General features: G+C 43.0%; 1 protein-coding gene across 9 annotated transcripts in view; it reads left to right on the top strand.

Annotated features, from left to right (window-relative positions):
- rerea (arginine-glutamic acid dipeptide (RE) repeats a) overlaps positions 1-20932 on the top strand; it is a 626626-nt gene that overhangs the window by 572173 nt on the left and 33521 nt on the right. For 8 of the 9 annotated variants that reach the window (XR_005457454.1, XM_038773781.1, XM_038773780.1 and 5 more), the window contains 4 exons: positions 11740-11899; positions 16480-16572; positions 18857-19056; positions 20116-20277. Coding sequence is in view for 8 of the 9 variants with exons in the window: in XM_038773781.1 (XP_038629709.1) it covers positions 11740-11899; positions 16480-16572; positions 18857-19056; positions 20116-20277 (615 nt within the window). In the remaining variant the exon portion in view is untranslated. The remainder of the gene's footprint in view (positions 1-11739; positions 11900-16479; positions 16573-18856; positions 19057-20115; positions 20278-20932) is intronic. The other variant, XM_038773783.1, reaches the window with a different exon arrangement.

Raw genomic sequence — 20932 nt, 5'->3', positions numbered from 1 at the left:
AGCTGGGCAATGCAGGCGGGGGAAACACCAGGTTCAGTTCCCAGAACCTTACAGATTATCCTGGAGTTTCCACGGATCATCGATTAATTTCCAGGACACCAGTTGGAGCTACACAGGAGAAACATAATTGGGGCAATAACAATACTGAACTTCTTTTTAATTTTCTTTAGCAAAGGCTGCTAAATGGATGATTCTTGATTGTCAGTCAGGTGACAACGAACCAATTTGCTTTTCGGATTGGCTTGGGTGGCCAGTGGTGTTGGGAGGGGGTGAATTGGATTTGGAGTGGGGGGGGGGGGGGGGGGGGCATGTGGTGAAAGCTCCAGGAATACGTCCAACTTGGATTTAGCCACCCTAGTTCCTAATCTTAGCTTTTGTAAAAAAGTCTTTCATAGAATGTGGGCATTTGTTGCCCATTCATAATTGTCCTTCAGCAGGTCATAGAAACATAGAAAACAGGAGTCCATCGCCCTTGAAGCCTGCTCTGCCATTCATTATGATCATTGATTGTTATCCAATTCGATAGGCTAATTCCGCCTACTCCCCATATGCTTTGATCCACTTCACCCTAAGTGCTATATCTAACTGATTCCTGAAAACGTACTATGTGTTTGGCCTCAACAACTGTGATGAAATATCCTACCAGGACACACTATCTTGACTTGGCTATGACGAGTTGACCACTTGAACACGATGCTGCAGGTATACCCAAGTAGGAATTGATGACTATTGGGGAACAAATGGCTAAAAAGTAATTGAGCGGTCCGGACGGCACAATGGTTAGCACTGCTGCCTCACAGCGCCAGGGGCCTGGGTTCATTCCAACCTCAGGTCACTGTCTGTGTGTAGTTTGCACGTTCTCCTGTGTCTGCGTGGTTTTCCACTGGGTGCTCCAGTGTCATCCCAGAGTCCAAAGATGTGCTGATTAGGTGAATTGGCCATGTTAAATTTCCCCCTAGTGTCCAAAGATGTGCAAGTTAGGTGAGGTTTCAGGGATAGGGCTGGGGAAGTGGACCTAGGTAGAGTGCTCTTTCAGAGGCTCGGTGCAGACTCAATGGGCCGAGGGGCTTCCTTGTGCAGTGTAGGGATTCCATGACATTCTAAGTCTAAACAGTATTCAGAAAATCAATGAGGTACACACCAAATGCTGAACTAACCTGGATAATCTCCATACCTTGGACTATCATAAATCGGAACCAAGATATTATATGATTTAGTGATGACAGGATTGAAGGACAAGGATGAGCGATTTGAGAGATTTCAGACACTTTGTGCAAATGGATCTTCACAAAGGTGGATAATTGTTGATGTATGGTACATGATACATTGGCCATGTAGGTGGTTGAATTTTAATTCCAGTCAGTTTGTTGATACCAGTTTAGACCAAACTATCGGCAAAAGTTCAAATTGAGCCTTATGTGGTTCATCAGGGAAACAAAGACCATCTGTTCTACTAAAGGTTTGAGCGCAGATAATAACTTATAACTATATCACTGGGGCCATTGAGAGACATGTCTGTGTGCTTTTAGACTGCTGCTTTTTGTCCGTAGTAGGGAAGGAAAGATGATATTTTGAGGCCACGGTGTCAATAAATTTAAATCGATCCAAGACAAAAATAATTTGGTGGCAAAATTATTTTTTATTTTTTTTAATATAAATTTAGATTACCCAATTATTTTTTCTATTAAGGGGCAATTTAGTGTGGCCAATCCACCTACTCTGCACATTTTTGGGTTGTGGGGGCGAAACCCACGCAGACACGGGGAGAATGTGCAAACTCCACACTGACAGTGACCCAGAGCCGGGATCGAACCTGGGACCTCAGCGCCGTGAGGCGGTTGTGCTAACCACTAGGCCACCGTGCTGCCCGGTGGCAAAATTATTAAAGTTGCCAGCCGAGTTTAATACCACATGGCGATCAAGGCAAAAAATTGCACAATCGTTTGTTATGTTTCAAAATCTTCAAATGACAAACTAATTATGATATCATTATGGTCGAACTATCATCTTTATCATTACTGCTATGTAATATGCTACCTAGTTTAGTATTCACCCGTTTTGAATTTGTCTCATATCTGTATATTTTCTTACTAGTATTGTAATCTTGTCAATCTGTCCATGTATGCACGTTATCGCAAGGAGTAACAGTTGGATCAACAGAAAATTTAAGGCAAGTTGGAACTGCAGTAAAATAATACATCAGAAATGATCAAAATTAAATTAAACCAATTTGCTCATGAAGTTAAATTGTATCCTGTCCATTATGACAGCATCTGGTTTAATTTCCACAGTAAAATTGGAGGGAGCCATTACGGCTTCATTGGTTTAGGAAGAAATTGGCAATTATGTCCTTAAATGCTTAGCAACTGGGAACGTAATGGAAGTGAGCAACAGCAAAACATTTTAATACACCCATTATCTATACTGTTGCAAGCAACATTTCACTGTTCTCTAAATAAAAGCACTCCCCAAAGTACAGTACAACATTCTCAATACCATCTGAGCTTGCAGGAACGTTTCCAAAGTAGACCACTCTGCCCCACATATGGTGGTCTTGTATTGACTTTCCTTTGTGTTGGTTGGAGTAAAACAGCTGCTGATATATTCATGCTATTTCTGTGCTTCATAATTTGTGCAAAAGAATTTTGCATTCCTTGGGGAGAAAAACCTTGGTCTCTTAATAGCATGTGGTTGCTGAAATTTAAATGCTACATGCATGATGATGTTGGCCAGATACCCAGGTAAAGATGAGCACTTATGGAAGGTATTCCATCGAGACAGCACCTTTTTATTTGTGTGTGTGTGTGTAAATTCCCCACTATATGCTACAAATAGTGATCTGAGAAACCAATAAATATTACTAGATCCCCAATAAAGATGCATATTTGTGAAGTCTGGAGTCAATATGAAAGCAATGCAGTAAACATAATGAAATAATAAAGCTAGGGGCCTCACGGTAGCATGGTGGTTAGCATCAATGCTTCACAGCTCCAGGGTCCCAGGTTCGATTCCCGGCTGGGTCACTGTCTGTGTGGAGTCTGCATGTCCTCCCCGTGTGTGCGTGGGTTTCCTCCGGGTGCTCCGGTTTCCTCCCACAGTCCAAAGATGTGCGGGTTAGGTGGATTGGCCATGCTAAATTGCCCGTAGTGTAAGGTTAATGGGGGGATTGTTGGGTTACGGGTATACGGGTTACGTGGGTTTAAGTAGGGTGATCATTGCTCGGCACAACATCGAGGGCCGAAGGGCCTGTTCTGTGCTGTACTGTTCTATTCTATTCTATTCTATTCTATTCTAATGCAGAGGCCCAAAGCTGCATGAAAATTTGTATTATACGCTGGTTACATTGCATGTTTGTGATGGGGCATGTTACTCTACTGTGCTATGTGACATTGGTTTCAGTTCTAACGATATGCCAACAAAAAATCAAACCTCTAAAATGTTTGTTATAGGGTAAAGTAGGAAAGATCCAAGTGTATGAGTGCAAGATATTTGTGCATAATGTCTTTGTGGCTAAATCAAGAGCAGCATTGGTATGGACCTAGGAGCAGAGTGTATGCTTGTGTCACAAACAGGAATGCGGCATCATATGGGCACGGTTTAACGTTTTAAAATTGGAGGAATGAGGTTGAAATCTTCATAAAAGTATCAGTATTTCAGCCATGTAGGTTAGCTGTTTCTTTGTGAAGCATACATGCATGGTAGCACAGTGGTTAGCACTGTTGCTTCACGGTGCCAGGGTCCCAGGTTTGATTCCCTTTTGGGTCACAGTCTGTGCAGAGTCTGCACGTTCTCCCCGAGTCTGCGTGGGTTTCCTCTGAGTGCTCCGCTTTCCTCCCATAAAACCTGAAGGACGTGCTTGTTGGGTGAATTGGACATTCTGAATTCTCCCTCTGTGTATCCGAACAGGCGCCGGAGTGTGGCGACTAGGGGATTTTCACAGTAACTTCATTGCAGTGTTAATGTAAGCCTACGTATGACAATAGTAGATTATTATTATGTTTCACTCATGCCACACATACACGCGCACGCAGACGCGTGTTCAATTGTTATTTTAAAATTCCATCACTTTTCCTAGTAATTGAAAGGGTGAGAGGGTGAATGATGACCAGGGGTGGTGTTGAACCAGCTGTTTGCAGATCGACCAATCTCTCCATTCTTCTTTAGTCCTCTCTCCTGGCAAAATATTTCATCTCTGCTGGGCATACATTTTCCGGATGGCTCAGCTTAGAAATTCAGAAATGTGGCTTGAAAAGCTTGTGTCGCAGTACTTTGTGTTTCACTTTATCATCAATCAGTCCAAGAGAGAAATTCTAGGTGGCATTGCTGTAGAAGCATATTGAGATCATTGTATTTTGAAAATTCATTTGCCGTTTAAAAAAAAAAGAATATGGGGTGGCGCGGTGATGCAGTGGTTAGCACTGTTGCCTCAACGCCAGGGACCAGGTTTCGATTCCGACTGTGTGGAGTTTGCAGTTTCTCCCCGTGTCTGCATGGGTTTCCTCCCACAGTCTAAAGATGTGCAGGGTAGGTGGATTGGACATGCTAAATTGCCTCTTCAGGTGAGGTTACAGGGTGGGGGATAAGGCTAAGTCAACGTCGTCTTTTAAAGGGTGGGTACAGACTAAATGGGCCCAATGTTCTCTTTCTGTACTGTAGAGATTCTACAAATGTGAAAGAATTTTAATGCCAATTTCAATCATTAATTCAAAAATTGCTTCTCTATCTCCATTTTCCTTCCAGTAACCTGACTTTGAAGGACAATTGAAATTGCAATCCCAGCATCAGTTCCCTGTTGAAACTGCCTCACACATCACACAATTTCTTTCCTTGCAGTGTTCAACTGTAGAAAAATGGACACAAATGGACAAACAATCATCATTGCGTATGGTATAGATTATGTCTGTTTCAGTGCCCTCTGTTTAAAGCAACCTTAATAGAAATCTTTTAAAATAAAGTTGTCAGCCCACATAAAGGCATAAAATGATTATTTTTTCTGTCTTACATTTGATGTTGCTTTTGATGGAGAACAATATAACTCTCTAGCCCTTTGAAGAGTAAAAAAAAATGAGGCGTTAGAAAAGAGTTTTTGTATTTTTGCTGACAGCCTTTATGTATCTCCTTAGAGAAATACGTTTTTTTCCCCTGCTATTTCCAGGCAAATCTCTTCTGTATTTTGCAAAAAGATTTTTCCTGTAGCTAATGTCATTTAGTTATCACCTTAGGAGATTCAGAGACAAAACTGATGATCCTGTTAAACCACTTCAGCTGCGTCTACAGACGATCTTTCATCCTTCGAAGCTGCTGTCATTAAATATAGCATTGCCTATGTATATTTTATAGGGTGACCCTGACAGATGTCAGGTTGATGTTCTGCAGGGACGAAGGGATTGTGGATTTAATGAGGAGCAGATAAATAGAAAAATATTTACTGTAGGCAGACATAGTCATATCTTGTGTGATAAAAGGCTAGTGGGATGTCAGACTAACCTAATTAACAAAACTAACCCTATAAAAACAATCTTGCCCATTATGAATAAAGATTAATTTTTATTTTAAAACCATGAATTTAATGTTCCAAAATGTTAATTCAGTTTATTCTGAAAGACCCCATGCATTTTTTCTCCTTCTCCTCAGCCTCCCCAATAGTGGCAACTCCTCTAGAAGAGTTTCCCTCGCATTCAAAACTGCATTTAACGCTACACTGCTTAAAAAACCTATCCTGAACCTTTCTGTGGCATGCAATCATTGCCCCATTGCCAATTTCCATTGTAAGGTTCTGAAACCCAATTTTGCGCTCACCCCTTTTTCCCATTTCCTGTTGGAATCCCTTCAGTCCAGCCTCTGTCACTGCCATGCGGCCCACCTCCAATGGTCTGCTCTCTCATTAGTCCAATCATACATGTCACAAATTTGCCAATGCACCAGTTGCAATGGTTTCCCCTCTGTATTTGTTTCCAGAGATCAACATTCCAAGTTGTGGAAGAACCAGAATATCTTATGGCCTATCATTGGCAGGAATTAAGTTATTCTGTTTGACTCTGGCCCTGTAGAATCCTGCCCCAGATTCCTTCTCCTTTCAAAATCCTCAGCTGACTTTCAAACCCTGTGTGCAGTCCCATCGGAAGAACTGATTTCTTAACACCTTCAAATCTTGTGCATCCCAACCTTCCACCTGTATTGTTAACGTCCTTGTCAGCTCCAGTCTCAACTTTTCCAGGGCTTCTCTCAAATGATCTCTCAGCTCCACTCTGGTAACGCCCAAAACACCAACATTTGCGTTCCATCCTCCTCTTCAGTTCTTTTCAACCTGTTGTTCTCTCTCGTCCATTGCTGGTCTGCTGTATGTCCCTTTCCCCACCACATATCATTGATACCCAGGCCATTGGCCATCTTATACTCGCACTTTGTCTTGCTGTACTCTTTCCCCCATCTTCAAAGTTCTCCTTAAAACCCACTTCTTCGACAGTATAAATCCAGAATACTGTGGATTCTGAATATCTGCAGGGGCTGGTTTAGCTCACTGGGCTAAATCGCTGGCTTTTACAGCAGGCCAGCAGCACGGTTCGATTCCCGTACCAGCCTCCCCGGACAGGTGCCGGAATGTGGCGACTAGGGGCTTTTCACAGTAACTTCATTGAAGCCTACTCGTGACAATAAGCGATTTTCATTTCATTTCATTTCAAATGCTGGAAATACTCAGCAGACCAGTGACCAACCTGAAACATTAACCCTGTTTCTCTCTCCATTGATGTTGCCAGACTTTGAGTATTTGCAGCATTCTCTTTATTCATTTCTTGGACAACACGTTTGACCACCTTCCCTTCTTTCTCTTCTGTTCTTGCTAGAACCCTATTCCCAATTGTGAAATACTTTGGATGCTGTGCTATGCTCAGAAGTATTGTATTAAATCAAATATTTGAACTATAGTTACATTTTCCTTCCGTGTCCAGTGATTTAATGTGATTTTACTTTAAAGTTAATTATTGGTCTTCCAGCTACCTTCCCTCATATGGGCAGGACGATAGCACAAGTGGATAGCACTGTGGCTTCACAGCGCCAGGGTCCCAGGTTCAATTCCCTGCTGGGTCACTGTCTGTGTGGAGTCTGCACGTTCTCCCTGTGTTTGGAAGTGGGTTTCCTCCGGGTGCTCCGGTTTCCTCCCACAGTCCAAAGACGTGCAGGGTAGGCCATGCTAAATTGCCCCTTAATTGGGAAAAATAAATTGGGTACTCTGAAATATTGTCCATACAGAACTATTTTTGTCACTCAGAATAAAAGGGACACTGATTTCACAAAGTGTCTCAAGATTGAGGGGTGAGGGTGAAGATGATTAAAAGAGTTGATGGAAATTATTTCCTCTGGTGGGAGGGTCCAGAAGAAGAGGGTATAATCTTATGATGAGAGCCATGCTGACCAGGAGCGCTGCCGGGAAGCACTCTGGCACAAAAGGCGCTGGAAATCTGGAACACTTCCCTTCCTCCAGCCCAAGAAATGCTATGGAGTCATTGAAACTTTCAAAACTCAAATTGATAGATTTGAAGTTACGTAATTGACAGTTACAGCACCAAAGTGAGTAGATGAAGTGAGGATACAAATTAGTAATTACCTAATTGAATGGTGGAACAGACAAGAGTGGGCTATTGATGTTCCTGTGCTCCTCAATGAGAACTACACAGTATAAACCGGTAAAAGACCCTAACTTTGATCTCTAGTTTGCATCCTTTGTTGACAGCATCTGGCACAAAAGTGAGAGCACTGCAATTGATGTCAAAGCTCCAATTAAAACAAAGCCACCGGCTAAAGGCTTTAGCCCCTCGTGCTTGTGCCCATGGAACTTTGAAGTCCCAGTAGGGTTCTGAAATAAATGTGCAGGCTGGTGTCTTTTTTACAATATCTTCGAAATATACCGGCTCATATTGACCGTGGGAAGTTCCAATATGGGAACAGCACTTGTGTTTTTTCTTGTTGCAGACTGCTGGTGCTATCAATTTGGGTGTTGTGTAAAGTAATCCAGGGGGTCGGAGAGAATTATGTGTTTACCACGTTAGAAGCAGCTGAGATTTTTTCCAGATTTCGTCTGTATTCCTGGGCCGTTGCCAACAACCAATAACCGCAACATCAACACTCCTTAAATAAGTATAAACAAAAAAGCACAAGGACTAGTGGTGCGGCTAGGGGGTGGGGTTGCTGCTGGTGGAAGAGAGCCACCAGGGACTGAGAAAAAGCTAGCCAATTCACACACTGGTGCTTTTCTGCAACCAATATTAGCATCACCGCTAGCACTCAGCAAATTGCAGTAAGTAGCTTCTGAAGCGGTCACCACTCTGCAGTGTACCTACAGCCGTATAGCTGTTTTGTGTACTATGCACATCATTAATGTAAAGTACATGACGTTTGCAATTTAACTTGAAAACAAATTCAAATAAAATGAGGTCAGTGCCACAACCGCAGGATTGTGTCAAGTTCTGATTGTTTCTTTTAATTTAGAGTACCCAATTATTTTTTTCCAATTAAGTGGCAATTTAGCGTGGTCAATCCACCAACCCTGTACATCTTTTTGGGTTGTATGGGCGAAACCCACGCAAACACGGCGAGAATGTGCATACTCGCCACGGGCAGTGACCCAGAGCCGGGATCGAACCTGGGATCTCAGCGCCGTGAGGCAGCAGTGCTAACCACTGTGCCACCGTACTGCCCCAATATTACTGTGTCCAATTAAGGCTATAACCTCAAATGCAGTTCCCATGGTGCATATTTTTGGGGGATTAATATCACTGCGTTGGTTTTGAATTTTTTGCAGTGAGAAATGATGAATGTATCAGCCATAATTTGTGCCAGAACTGTTTTTGGTTGTAAACTATATGGTGGCGTTAAACCTTTGTTTACCCAAGGCAGCATAGCCTGGCACTGTACGAAACATACAACCGGTGCTTAAACTGTGCATTGAATGTCTCATGGAGCTGATAAAGATTGGGTGGTAAATAGGTGCTTTCAAGTCAGGTAGTTAACATTTTATTCAGTTAACAATGGCTGTTGTTATGCACATGTTGAAACGAGAGAGCGGAAGTTAATCAGAAATGGGAGGCAGGAGAGGAAACCAAGTTGACAAATAGGGGAATGATGTGCTGTGCTGCATAGCTTTGGAAACTTGTTAATCATTACAGGCTGCTCTTGCCAATAACTTTGTGCGTATTAGTTTGCACGCAGAAAAGCAGGAGATAATTTGCTTGGTTGACTTCTGAAGAAAGGATCTTTGGTCGATGATTTGCTTCAAAGTATTGATTTTCAGAGTAGCTTTGGTCACTGTAGACTTGAAGCATGTTTTGATTAACGTTCAATTGACTATGTACACGTTGAAACCAGGAACCATTTTGCTCCCATTTGTTCCTTTTTGCAGCCAGACCGGCATGTTCTTTTGTTTATGCATGAGCACTGCCGCCCATACAGTTATCAGTGTGTGGTTCCTAATCCCTTTGATTCACTGCACTTCAACCTACATGGACTCTTAATCCCTGAACAGTGATGCAAAGCAGGATAGTTTATGAAATCTGGACTGGATTTTCAAATCCAGTCTCTGTCTTTTGTTTGCCTGCTTTGTTCTCTTACACTCTGCACAAAAGGTACTGGGATTACATTCTGTTCACCACCAAATCAGCTTAGTTAGAATTTATAGGAGGGTAATGAAGATGTTTCTTTTTGCACATTCTCCCCGTGTCTGCGTGGGTTTCGCCCCCACAACCCAAAAATGTGCAGAGTAGGTGGATTGGCCACGCTAAATTGCCCCTTAATAGAAAAAATAATTGGGTAATCTAAATTTTAAAAAAAAAATGAAGATGTTTCTTTACACTTATTGAGGGTTTTTTTAAATTGAAAGCTAAGTCACTGTGTTGGGAGTACAGTATGAGGGTTTACTGTGGAAGATTTGTGGCTTAATTAGAGTTACTGGTGGCTAATAGTGTTCCACGTGAACATGGGCCAGAAATTTGTCTCTGTTTTGGGAGGGAGGAGGGGGCATGAAACAAGTGATATTGATCAGCCACACAGTATAGGGTATTTAGTTCTATTGCCGTCGCTGGAATTAAGCGTCAGGGGTGACCACCTGCTTTGAGTTAGTGTTCAAGACAAATTTCTTCCTGACTTTGGGAGGTGGAAGAGCAAAGAAATGGGAATGAGCATCATCATCCCCGCAAACAACCACTTTGCTATTTTGTGAGTCTGCTGGGAGAGTAAACGGAACCGTAGCGTGGTTGTTTTTTTTTATAAAATGCTACAGCTGTAGGGATCAATTTTCATGTCAGAGCTGTCCCGTGAGTTGCTAATTTGGCAGTCAGCGACTTCTAAGCTTGCAGGGTACCCACCTGAAACAAATGTTATGCCCATTAAGTGAGATAATTGGGATCCTGACACCTGTATCAGGAGCCCACTCTTAATTTTGGACGGGCAGCTAGGGATGGGCGATAAATGCTGGCCTAGTCAGTGACGCCCACACCCCGTTTAAAAAAAATAATTTCTGAAAACTGGGCAGAGCATGCACCTCTCATTTTCTCTGGGTCTGGAGTCTCCGGGCCATCAGTACGTGAAGGGAATTTCGGTTGAAGCCCTAAAGTACCTCAGATTTCATTGATTTTTTTTTTGAACTAGGGAAACAGAATTTGTATTTCTAGTCCCACATCGTAGCAGATTGTGAAGCAGGCACCGTGGTTTTAACTCCGAAGGCAATCGTGCAAGACGAAAATAGAAAATTTTATATCACAAAAGAAGTTAAATGAAAAATTCATTCTGTAACTCCATTCACAACCTGCGCTTTATATTTTCCAACTATTTTATGCTGTCAAAGGAAAATTAAGCACAAAATACCTCATCTTCGGTGCCTGGGGATAATTTAGCATTTTTGAGTATTACACTCATAACCACATAATACTGGAAAAGCTTTCCTGATTACGAAGAGAGTTTTCTGTAGAGTATTTATAGTTGCTGCATATTGAATACAAATCATTAAACAGTAGAAATGCAGAGACCTGGTGGTTTAGGACATGTATATTTTTGCAACTATTTTTTTCAACTTGCTCTTCTGAAGAGGGCGACTTGAATGATTCAATGTTACCCACTGTAATGTTACCCAATGTAAACCAGGGGCTGGTTTAGCTCACCAGGCTAAATTGCTGGCTTTTAAAGCAGACCAAGCAGGCCAGCAGCACGGTTCGATTCCCGTACCAGCGTCCCCGGACAGGCGCCGGAATGTGGCGACTAGGGGCTTTTCACAGTAACTTCATTGAAGCCTACTCGTGACAATAAGCGATTTTCATTTCATTTCATTTCATGTTTGAATGATACTTGAGGAAGTCTCCAGCCTTGAGGCTCAGCAGACTATTTGACGGTAAGAAAGTCACAGTGGAAGCCAATAAAATTTCAACCGATATTCATGGGTTCACTTTCCAATAGAGATCACTAATGATCACGGAATGGTTATTTTCGATGTGTTTTCCATGATTAAGAACGCAAAATAATCCCCAGTTAAATTTCCACCTGATAATCAATCGCTTATATACTGGGATTCTGCAGTGGGTACTTTGAGCTTGTATAGAAATTATGTTTTGCATGCAAAATGAAATTTGGAGCAGGGTTTTCATTTGTATCCACTAGTGGTAATGGTTGCAAGGTGTCAAAAGGTTTGCGATCCAGAATGGTGCTTCAGTGCAAGCGATGTTATGGACCAAGTATTCTTTTTTTCTTTAACAGGGTGAGCTGGTGACATTTTATTACTATTGGAAAAAAACTCCCGAAGCAGCCAGCTCTCGTGCTCATCGTAGACATCGCAGACAGGCGGTATTTAGAAGAATTAAAACACGTACTGCAACAACCCCAGTGAATCCATCTCGACCACCATCTGGTGAATTCTGTAAGTTCTACTCGCGAATTGGCGCTTAGACCTTTGAAGACAGAATGCTTGTGGGACTGGACAGTTTATATAATTAGCTAATTATCCAAACCGTTCCAGCCAGTTGTTTTAGATTGATTTCTAATTAGCAGAGTAGATTCTGAATTTAGACAACTATGAGCTGAGAAAAATATGATGGCTCAAATTAGCCTAGACTTTCAAAGTAAAAAATTCTTTGAATTTCAAACAATTCAATGGCTGCAGCTTAAACCACAACAGTTGTTTCATTTCTCAATAGTTAACCACCAGTTGACCCGTTAAGTTCTTGCATCAGACTGTTCATCAGCACAAAAAATACATAAATACTTTATTTGCATTTCAAATTCTAGAAATAAATTTGGGATTCTCATTATTCAGTGACATAAAATGATTTGTGTTGCAAATATTAATACTCCATTGAAAGCAATGAAAATTAAACATACAGGTAGCATCCATGTTTTTTCAGTGAATTTTAATAATGCTATTTGTACTAGAAATGATAAATGCATTTGTTCTGCATATTCGTTTGTGGAATGTTTCGACCCATAAAAGTGGCCACAGTCACGCCAAAAGTCTTAAGCCATTGCACCCAATTCTTAAAAACATCCGAGTGTGGCCGTATGGCCTTAATTAAATATCATTGACACCTTGTTATTTAGAAATCTGTGGGAGAGGGCTGTACGGTGGCGCAGGTGGCTAGCACTGCTGCCTCACGGCGCTGAGGTCCCAGGTTCGATCCCGGCTCTGGGTCACTGTCCGTGTGGAGTTTGCACATTCTCCCCCGTGATTGCATGGGTTTCACCCCCACATCCCAAAGATGTGCAGGGTAGGTGGATTGGCCACGCTAAATTGCCCTTAATTGGAAAAAATGAATTGGGTGCTCTAAATTTATATTTATTAAAAAAAAGAAATTTGTTGGCGATGGCTGAAGATAAAACAGAGAATGATGCAAATGTTGCCACTCCCTGTGCCCCATTTATGAGAACAGTATTCTGTCGGGCACCTCCTGTAGGCAACAGGGTGAAATGTCTCAAGACGTTTGTCGTGACTGGCCAATTTGTGGTTCGAACATTCCACAAACAAACACGCAGAACAAATGCATTTGTCACTTCTAGTATAAATAGCATTATTGAAATTCACTTCATGCTGTAACTTTCTCTGAAACTCAGCACACTTCCATATAAATGTGGGCCTATGCACACTGTGTTATGGCATTGTGTATGCAGTTCGGTACAGTACTTTTCAGATGAGCTAGCGTGCCTATCTTGTGTAGTCACTACATTCTGGCTGGCTGGTGAGCTGTACACAATAGCAACATTAGCCTGTACCTAACTGTGGTGTAAACGTGTGTTACAGACAGCAGGGGAGTTGATTTAAACAACATTAATTCCTCCTCTTTCTGCCTGTCTGTAGACTGAAAGGTGTTTTGATTGTTGCAAAAATGGAGGCATTTTTCCCAACTTCTGGTTTTTGTATGGTCCAATTTTCTAGGAATAACCCAACCACAAACTTGAGATAGGATGAACTCAAAAGGGTTAGTTTATTTCCATACACTCCAAACACGAGATGAGGGTCACAATGTTGCCGCCACGCTCAGAATGTAAAGAGAGGGATAGGTAAAAGAAAGATTTACAGTGCAGAGGCCAACAAAAATAAATATTGGCCCACGTAAGGGTTCCAGAGTAGAAGTCCAATGAGTAGAAGTTCCTTCATGGAAGTTGGTGGGCTGAAAACAGATGTTATGCAATTCACTTTTCCGGTGGTGTTGACTTCAATGATGAGATTGGCGTGCAGAGATGCACCAGTATTGTAGGTGTTGGTACAGATGGTTGAGCGAAAGCAGTGCAGAAGGGGTCATGGGCTCAAACTAGGCAGAGTTCATTGCCTGTGAGTATGCCAGTTAGACGGTAAACCGCAGAATGAGCTTTGCAGTTCAACAAGTCAATATTACTGTTTTCACAAGCCAGAGGCTCATGGTGCAAAACTCCCACCTCTCCGCACTCTATTTGACAAAGGATATACATCCCTCACTTGGCTCCCCAGGATTGTTAAACGTCTCAACCTTTGTCTGAGCAGATGATCAGATTCCTGTTGGTCAGCCAGGGTTATGAAACACAGATGGGCTTGTTATGGCTCTCTTTGAATTTGGCCTGTGCAGCCACGGGGGGGGGGGGGGGGGGGGGGGGGGGGGCCTCCCCAGAGATAACGATGTGCGAGTTTCCCCAACACTGCCACGCATCTCCTTTTCTTCGGAAGTCACAGGCAAACGGATTTAGCCAATTTAAGAATATTTGTTCAGTTTTTAAGATTTCGTAAATAGCCATGAGGATAGCTATATTTTTTTAAAATAAAAATATACGGTGTGAGGTCTTAATTCCTCACTCTTGATCATTCCTGCGGCATTGTGATGGCTTGCTGCTTTACAATGGAATTGATGTAGCATCTAACCAGATAGCAGATCGCTATTTTGAAAAGTCGATGAGTTTTGGTGAAATTTGTACCAAGTGGATAAGTAAAGACCAAGCATTTGAGGATTGGGATGTTAACATTGCATTGATTATTGTAGCACCATTAAGTGCAGTGCAGAGGTCCTAATTAAGCAGTGGCATAAGTGAGCAAACGGGTTTGTTAATTTATTCTTTTAAATTAAAACTTACTTTGAGTACAGACCTAAAAAAAACCCAGCTGTGCGACAAAATAAGAAGTTGGATTTTTATTTGGATATAAATTTTGTCCTTGCTTTTGTACTTGTTTCATTTTTTCTAAAACAAAATGCTAGAATTCCCATTTGGGGGATTTCCAGTTTTCCTTCATTTGTTGCTTGGACCTGGGCAATCCTGACAAAAGAGGCTGCATTTGCCAATCAGGTTTCCCTAAAAGGTCCTGGTGCTCCCACAATGATGTTGGTTAGGGCATTCCAGGATGTTAACCCAGTGATAATGAAAGAACAGTAATATGTGTGCAAGTCAGGGTGATGTGTGACTTCGTGAGGAACTTGGAGATGATGTTCCCATTACATCCCTTACTTGTCTCCTCCTTCATCATAGACTTCACCGGGAAGAGGGTGGTTCTTGCGAAGCAAGAGTTGCTGCAGAGTGCATCCTGTATCTGTTAGATCTTTTAAATGCTGTTTGTTCACAATGGCAATTTTCAGTTTGTTTACAGGACACGAGAGACCTCTTCCAAGATCTGTTCTGCTGGTAGTTGGCAGCAGTTCTGACTCTTGCTCCAATGCAAAATAGTTACGAGCATTAAATAGTAAAATGTTTATCACAGAATTTACGGCACAAAAGGAGGCCGTTCAGCCCGTCGAGTCTGCACAAGCACTTGGAAAGAGCATCCCACCCAAGACCACGCCTCCACCCTATCCCTGCAACCCAGTAACCCCATCCACCCCTTTTGAACACTAAAGGCAATTTAGCATGGCCAATCCACCTAACCCGCACACCTTTGCACTGTGGGAGGAAACCGGAGCACCCGGAGGAAACTCACGCAGACACTGGGAGAACGTACAGACTCCACACAGACAGTGACCCAAGCTGGGAATCGAACCTGGGACCCTGGAGCTGGTGAAGCAATTGTGCTAACTACTATGCTACCGTGCTGCCCTCTTTAGCTCAAGAGTCTGTGCTTTGGAGACTGTTAAATTGGAATGAGCTGGCTGCACAAAAGATAACACTTCCTTTTGAAAAGAATCACGCATTTCCACTGCATTCACTGACTATGATATAAAACTAGACATCCCATTACAGAATGGCATAATTGTGTGTGGGTTTCATTTCCCAGTACTTTTTTCCCCAAATTTTCGCCCTTCTGGGGACCCACCGTGAAACCATCTAAAAATATTCCAAATTGAGAAGGCTGAGTAGAAGGAAGGCAATACATTACTGTTTATTTTTTTTAAAACTTCTGGTATATCAAATATCACAGAATTGTTACGGTGCAGAAGGGAGGCCATTCGGCCCATCGTGTCTGCACTGGTTTTCCAAATGAGCATCATAACGTAATGCCATTCCCCTGCTCTTTCCCCCTGTACCCTTGCACATTGTTACTGTTCAAGCAATCATCTAATTGAATGCCTCAATTGAACCTGCCCCCACCACACTTCCAGACTGTGCATTTCAGAGCCAAACCACTCATTGTGTGAAAAAGATTTTCCTCACATCACATTTTCTTCTTTTGCAAATCACCGTAAATCTGTGCCCCCTCGTTCTTCATCCTTTTACGAGCGGGAACAGTTTCTCCCCGTCTACTCTGTCCAGCCCCCTCGAGATTTTGAACATCTTTATCAAATCTCCTCTCAGCCGCCTTCTCTCCAGGGACAAAAGACCCAACCACTCCAATCCACCCTCACAACTGAGGTTTCTCATCCCTGGAACCATTCTTGTGAATATCCCACAGCCTAGTTTCAAATTGCACTTTAAACACCAATTATGTACTTTCACAGCTTTATAAAATGCAAATACTCCTTAATATTAACCCAAATAATAAAACGTGTTGCCTGCAAACATTTACCACAAGCTGTTTGTCAAAGAGTTAATTTTCAGAATTTCTTTCCACAGTGGATCTCAGCTCAGCCAGTGAGGATGACTTTGACAGTGAAGACAGTGAACAGGAGCTGAAGGGCTACGCCTGTCGCCATTGTTTCACCACCAGTATGTATTTTTTTCATTGTTCATGCTCTGAGAAGTAATGCCAGACGCTTGTCCAGTTACTATTTTTTTTAAGTGACAATATATACACAATTAAATATTGCTGGATGCTAGCCAAAGGTCCACCTCCAGGTTTTTACTTCAACGTGTATTTACTGGGCTCCTTTGAAGCCTTGCGTGGCGTCAGCTTCATTGTGCAGATGCTGGCACAGATGCACCACCGGCTGCTGTGAAAGATGGAGAACCTGCGCAAGTGTATCCAATTTGTGATATTGCTGCCGTGATTTGCTTACTTAGAAACAAACCCCAAAGCCCACTCCTTTTGTCTTCCTCTCCCCAGTTCTGACGAAGTACACAGTGGCAGTCTCAGCTGGTCCTCCTGTTACTAGTATTGTGGAGAACGTGCACTATAATAACACCACCTTGGGTAACAGCTGCTTCATTTTTCTACCGTAGCATGGGCAGCAGAGCACAATTTGATTTGGAAATGCAAAAATAGAGATAGTACCCAGTGAAGCAGTTACCACCCTCTTCTGTAACTCCATTCTGAGGTGAAATTCTGTTTTCAAACTATGATCAAACCCTGCATTCATAAGCTTTCATAGGATTGTGTAACGGAAGGGAACACCTAAAGGTTAGATTTGAAGGGGGGGGGGGGGGGGGGGGACCTTAATTTTCTCCCCACTCGTTACTCCCTCTGCATTGAGATGGTGTATAGATGATGTGGACTATTATACACTTCTATTCCGTTCAAGTAATATAAAGTATATGATACTGTGCACTGTGGGCCGTACGGTAACACAGTGGTTAGCACTGAAGCTTCACAGCGCCAGGGTTCCAGGTTCGATTCCCGGCTTGGGTCACTGTCTGTGCAGAGTCTGCATGTTCTCCCCATGTCTGCGTGGGTTTCCTCCGGGTGCTCCGGTTTCCTCCCACAAGTCCCAAAACACGTGCTGTTAGGTGAATTGGACATTCTGAATTCTCCCTCCGTGTACCTGAACAGGAATGTGGAGACTAGGGGATATTCACAGTAACTTAATTGCACTGTGAATGTAAGCCTACTTGTGACACTAATAAAGATTATTATTACTAGGAGAAAAACACTCCCCTCAATTTTCCTCCCTCTCAGTTTGGCCTCAACTCCATGCTACCCCAGGCCAACACTGCTGAGATAAGGAGCAACACATTTAGGGGATGGTGGGAATGATGGGGGGGACGGGCGATGGGTGAGGCGCCGGGTCGGAGAATCACTGGGGGCCAGTGTGAAACCCACCCCCGCCGTCTCCCAAAGTCTCCGGCACCAGGGATTCAGCGGGGGCGGGAATCGCGCCGTGCCTGTCGGCGGCCCGCGATGGGCCGAAGTCCCGCTGCTGTCATGCCGGTCCCGCCGGCGGGTATCAAACCACTTACCTTACCGTCGGGACTAGGCGGTGCGAGCGGGCTCACGGGGGGTGCCCCCACGGTGGCCTGGCCTGCGATCAGGGCCCACCGATCGGCGGGCGGGCCTGTGCCGCGGGGGTACTCTTTTCCTTCCGCGTTCGCCATAGCCTTCGCGATGGCGGACGCGGAAGTGACTCCCTCCCCTGCGCATGCGCGGGGATGACGTCAGCAGCCTCTGACGCTCCGGAGCATGCGCGGACTTCCGGCGAAGTCCCTTCGGCCCCGGCTGGCGTGGCGCCAAAGGCCTTTCCCACCGGCCGGCTGGACGCCAACCATTTTGCGCCGGGCCTAGCCCCTCAAGGTTAGGGCTTGGCCCCTAAAGGTGCGGAGAAATCTGCACCTTTGGGGCGGCCCGATGCCGGAGTGTTTCATGCCACTGCATTCCGCTGGAGCCCCCCCGCCCCGCCGGGTAGGGGAGATTCCCGGCTCAAAATTCAGTGTCTCATCATTTCATGGTTCCGCACATTGCCTTCAGTACGCTCCATTACTGAGCTACAATCAGAAGAGGGACTGATTTAGCACACTGGGCTAAATAGCTGGCTTTTAAAGCAGACCCAGGCAAGCCAGCAGCGCGGGTTCATTTCGCGTATCAAGCTACCCGAACAGGCGCGGAATGTGGCGACTAGGGGCTTTTCACAGTGACGTCATTTGAAGCCTACTTGTGACAGTAAGCGATTTTCAATTCAATTAATCTGATTTGTACAGCTTTTTCACCATTCTTCATGTAAATATTTAGCAATGCTTAACCAGATTGGATCATTGCAACGGGGGATGTTCAGAAAGGTGAACTGCATTCTTTAGATAGGTAGTAAAAGAAAAATGTTGTATTTTTTTTTTAAAAATCCAGCATCCAAGGACTGGCACCACGGAGGAAGAGACAACATATTACTGTGCACTGAGTGTCGGATTCACTTCAAGAAATACGCAGAGTTACCACCTATCGACAAACCAGTGGATCCACCGCCATTTATGTTTAAACCAGTAAAAGAAGAAGAAGATGGGCTCAGTGGGAAGCACAGCATGAGAACCAGACGGAGTCGGGGCTCGGTACGTGTCTTTATCCTTTCTTTCAGTTTTACTTGTATAAAAGACTAAATTTATGCAGAATCAATGAGATGCAGATGCGGTGAGTGGTTTGCCAATATCCACATCAGGGGCTGGTTTAGCACAAGGCTAAAGAGCTGCGTTTTAAAGCAGATCAAGGCAGGCCAGCAACACAGTTCAATTCCCATACCAGCCTCCCCGAACAGGCGCCGGAATGTGGCGACGAGGGGCTTTTCACAGTAACTTCATTTGAAGCTTACTTGTGACAATAAGCGATTTTTACTTTTTTTTCCTCATATCCTCTGAAATCCTCAATGCACTTCAACACCAACATGTGTCCTGATTTATTGCCTTCTCAAACTTAGCCCTGTGATGTAGTATAGCGTGCAGCAACATGCATCACCTCACGTTAAAAATGTTTAGATCATGCAGCCTGGCTGACACCCAAGCAGTTATGAAGTCGTGTTGTTATTTTATCCATGTGGCATAAATGAAATGTTCTCTGAGTCTTCTATATTTAAAATTTATAGGCAACCATTGTCATTCAATATGAACATCGATGGAAGGCGAATAAAATAATAAAAGTCAAGTTCTATTTTCCAGCCAGAAACATTTTGTCTTCGTCCCAGGTGGTAAAAAAAAGGTGGATACTCGAAGAACATACCGCCATATGCTGCACTTTATAAACACTTTGATTCTAATCGACACAAGTTAAAAGTGCCTGGACAATCGGTTTCTTTTGCTCATTTAAAAAAAGAAGGATGAGTGATAATGGCAGTTACAGTAGGATTAGGCAAAAGTGTTCAGATTATAAGAGCTGGTCTTATCAAAATAATTATGTAATTCCTCTGTGTAGGCAGAAAGGAAGCCTGCACCTTCAAAATTAGCTGACAGTTTTTCTTATTAAAAGGAGAAGGATTACAAATGGAATCTCAGTCGCCAACATTTACCAGTAATTAACTAGAAAATATTAATTGGAAGCTAGCACTGTTATAAAAGCGCTTATGAATTATTAATCACCCCAATCCATGAGGGTCTAATAATAATTTTATTGTCAATTAGATGTCTTCACTGCGCAGTGGTCGTAAAAAGCAGACAGCCAGCCCTGACGGTAGAGCCTCACCTATCAATGAAGACATCAGGTCCAGCAGGCGTAATTCTCCCAGTGCTGCCAGCACATCCAGTAATGATAGCAAAGCAGACTCTATGAAAAAGTCCAGCAAGGTAATGTTCTGACAATTGTCGTAGTGAAAGCAATTACGTACTACATTGTCGTAGCTACTGAAAAGGGACATGATTTGAGGCTAGAGAGAGAGAGACAGACAGGCTTTAGAACTGGCGCCATCCATATTCTAAGAAACGGCAGAAAACACATCTCCATCCTCAATTATTCTGCAGGCCACTTTTTTTTTTGAAACCTACTAAAATTCAAAATGAGACTGGAATATATTTGTTCAGGTTTTGTATAACAACTTGCGATTCTGACTAATGGTATCACAATCAAGCATTCACTGTCGTGTGGCAGTAATTGTGTTTCCTGTCTGAAAAAAATATATTAGTTGGTCTCCTTTAAAGGTCTGAATGCCACAAAATGAATTGCTATTTAATATTTTTGTGGAAAAGAAGACACTAAGCTACAAAGATTTATCAACTAATGAAGCATCAAACGTACATTGCCATTTATGTTGATGAATTGTGCAAGGTCAAACATTTTGGAATTGTATCAGTCGTATATGCTGGTGGTGTACTGTCTAGCATGTTTTTTGGTGAAAATGCAAATTCCTTTTCGACCCCCTCCTTTAAAAAACAATCTTTTTACAATGTTTCTTTGGGATAATGAGTGGAGCATTTTCTTGTTAATTCCTCTGGGGTAGGGCAA

Source organism: Scyliorhinus canicula, chromosome 16 (assembly GCF_902713615.1).
Source record: "Scyliorhinus canicula chromosome 16, sScyCan1.1, whole genome shotgun sequence".
Classification (NCBI taxonomy): Eukaryota; Metazoa; Chordata; class Chondrichthyes; order Carcharhiniformes; family Scyliorhinidae; genus Scyliorhinus; species Scyliorhinus canicula.
The sequence above is the reverse complement of the archived record's forward strand: the minus strand, read 5'-3'. Positions and strand labels throughout refer to the sequence as shown.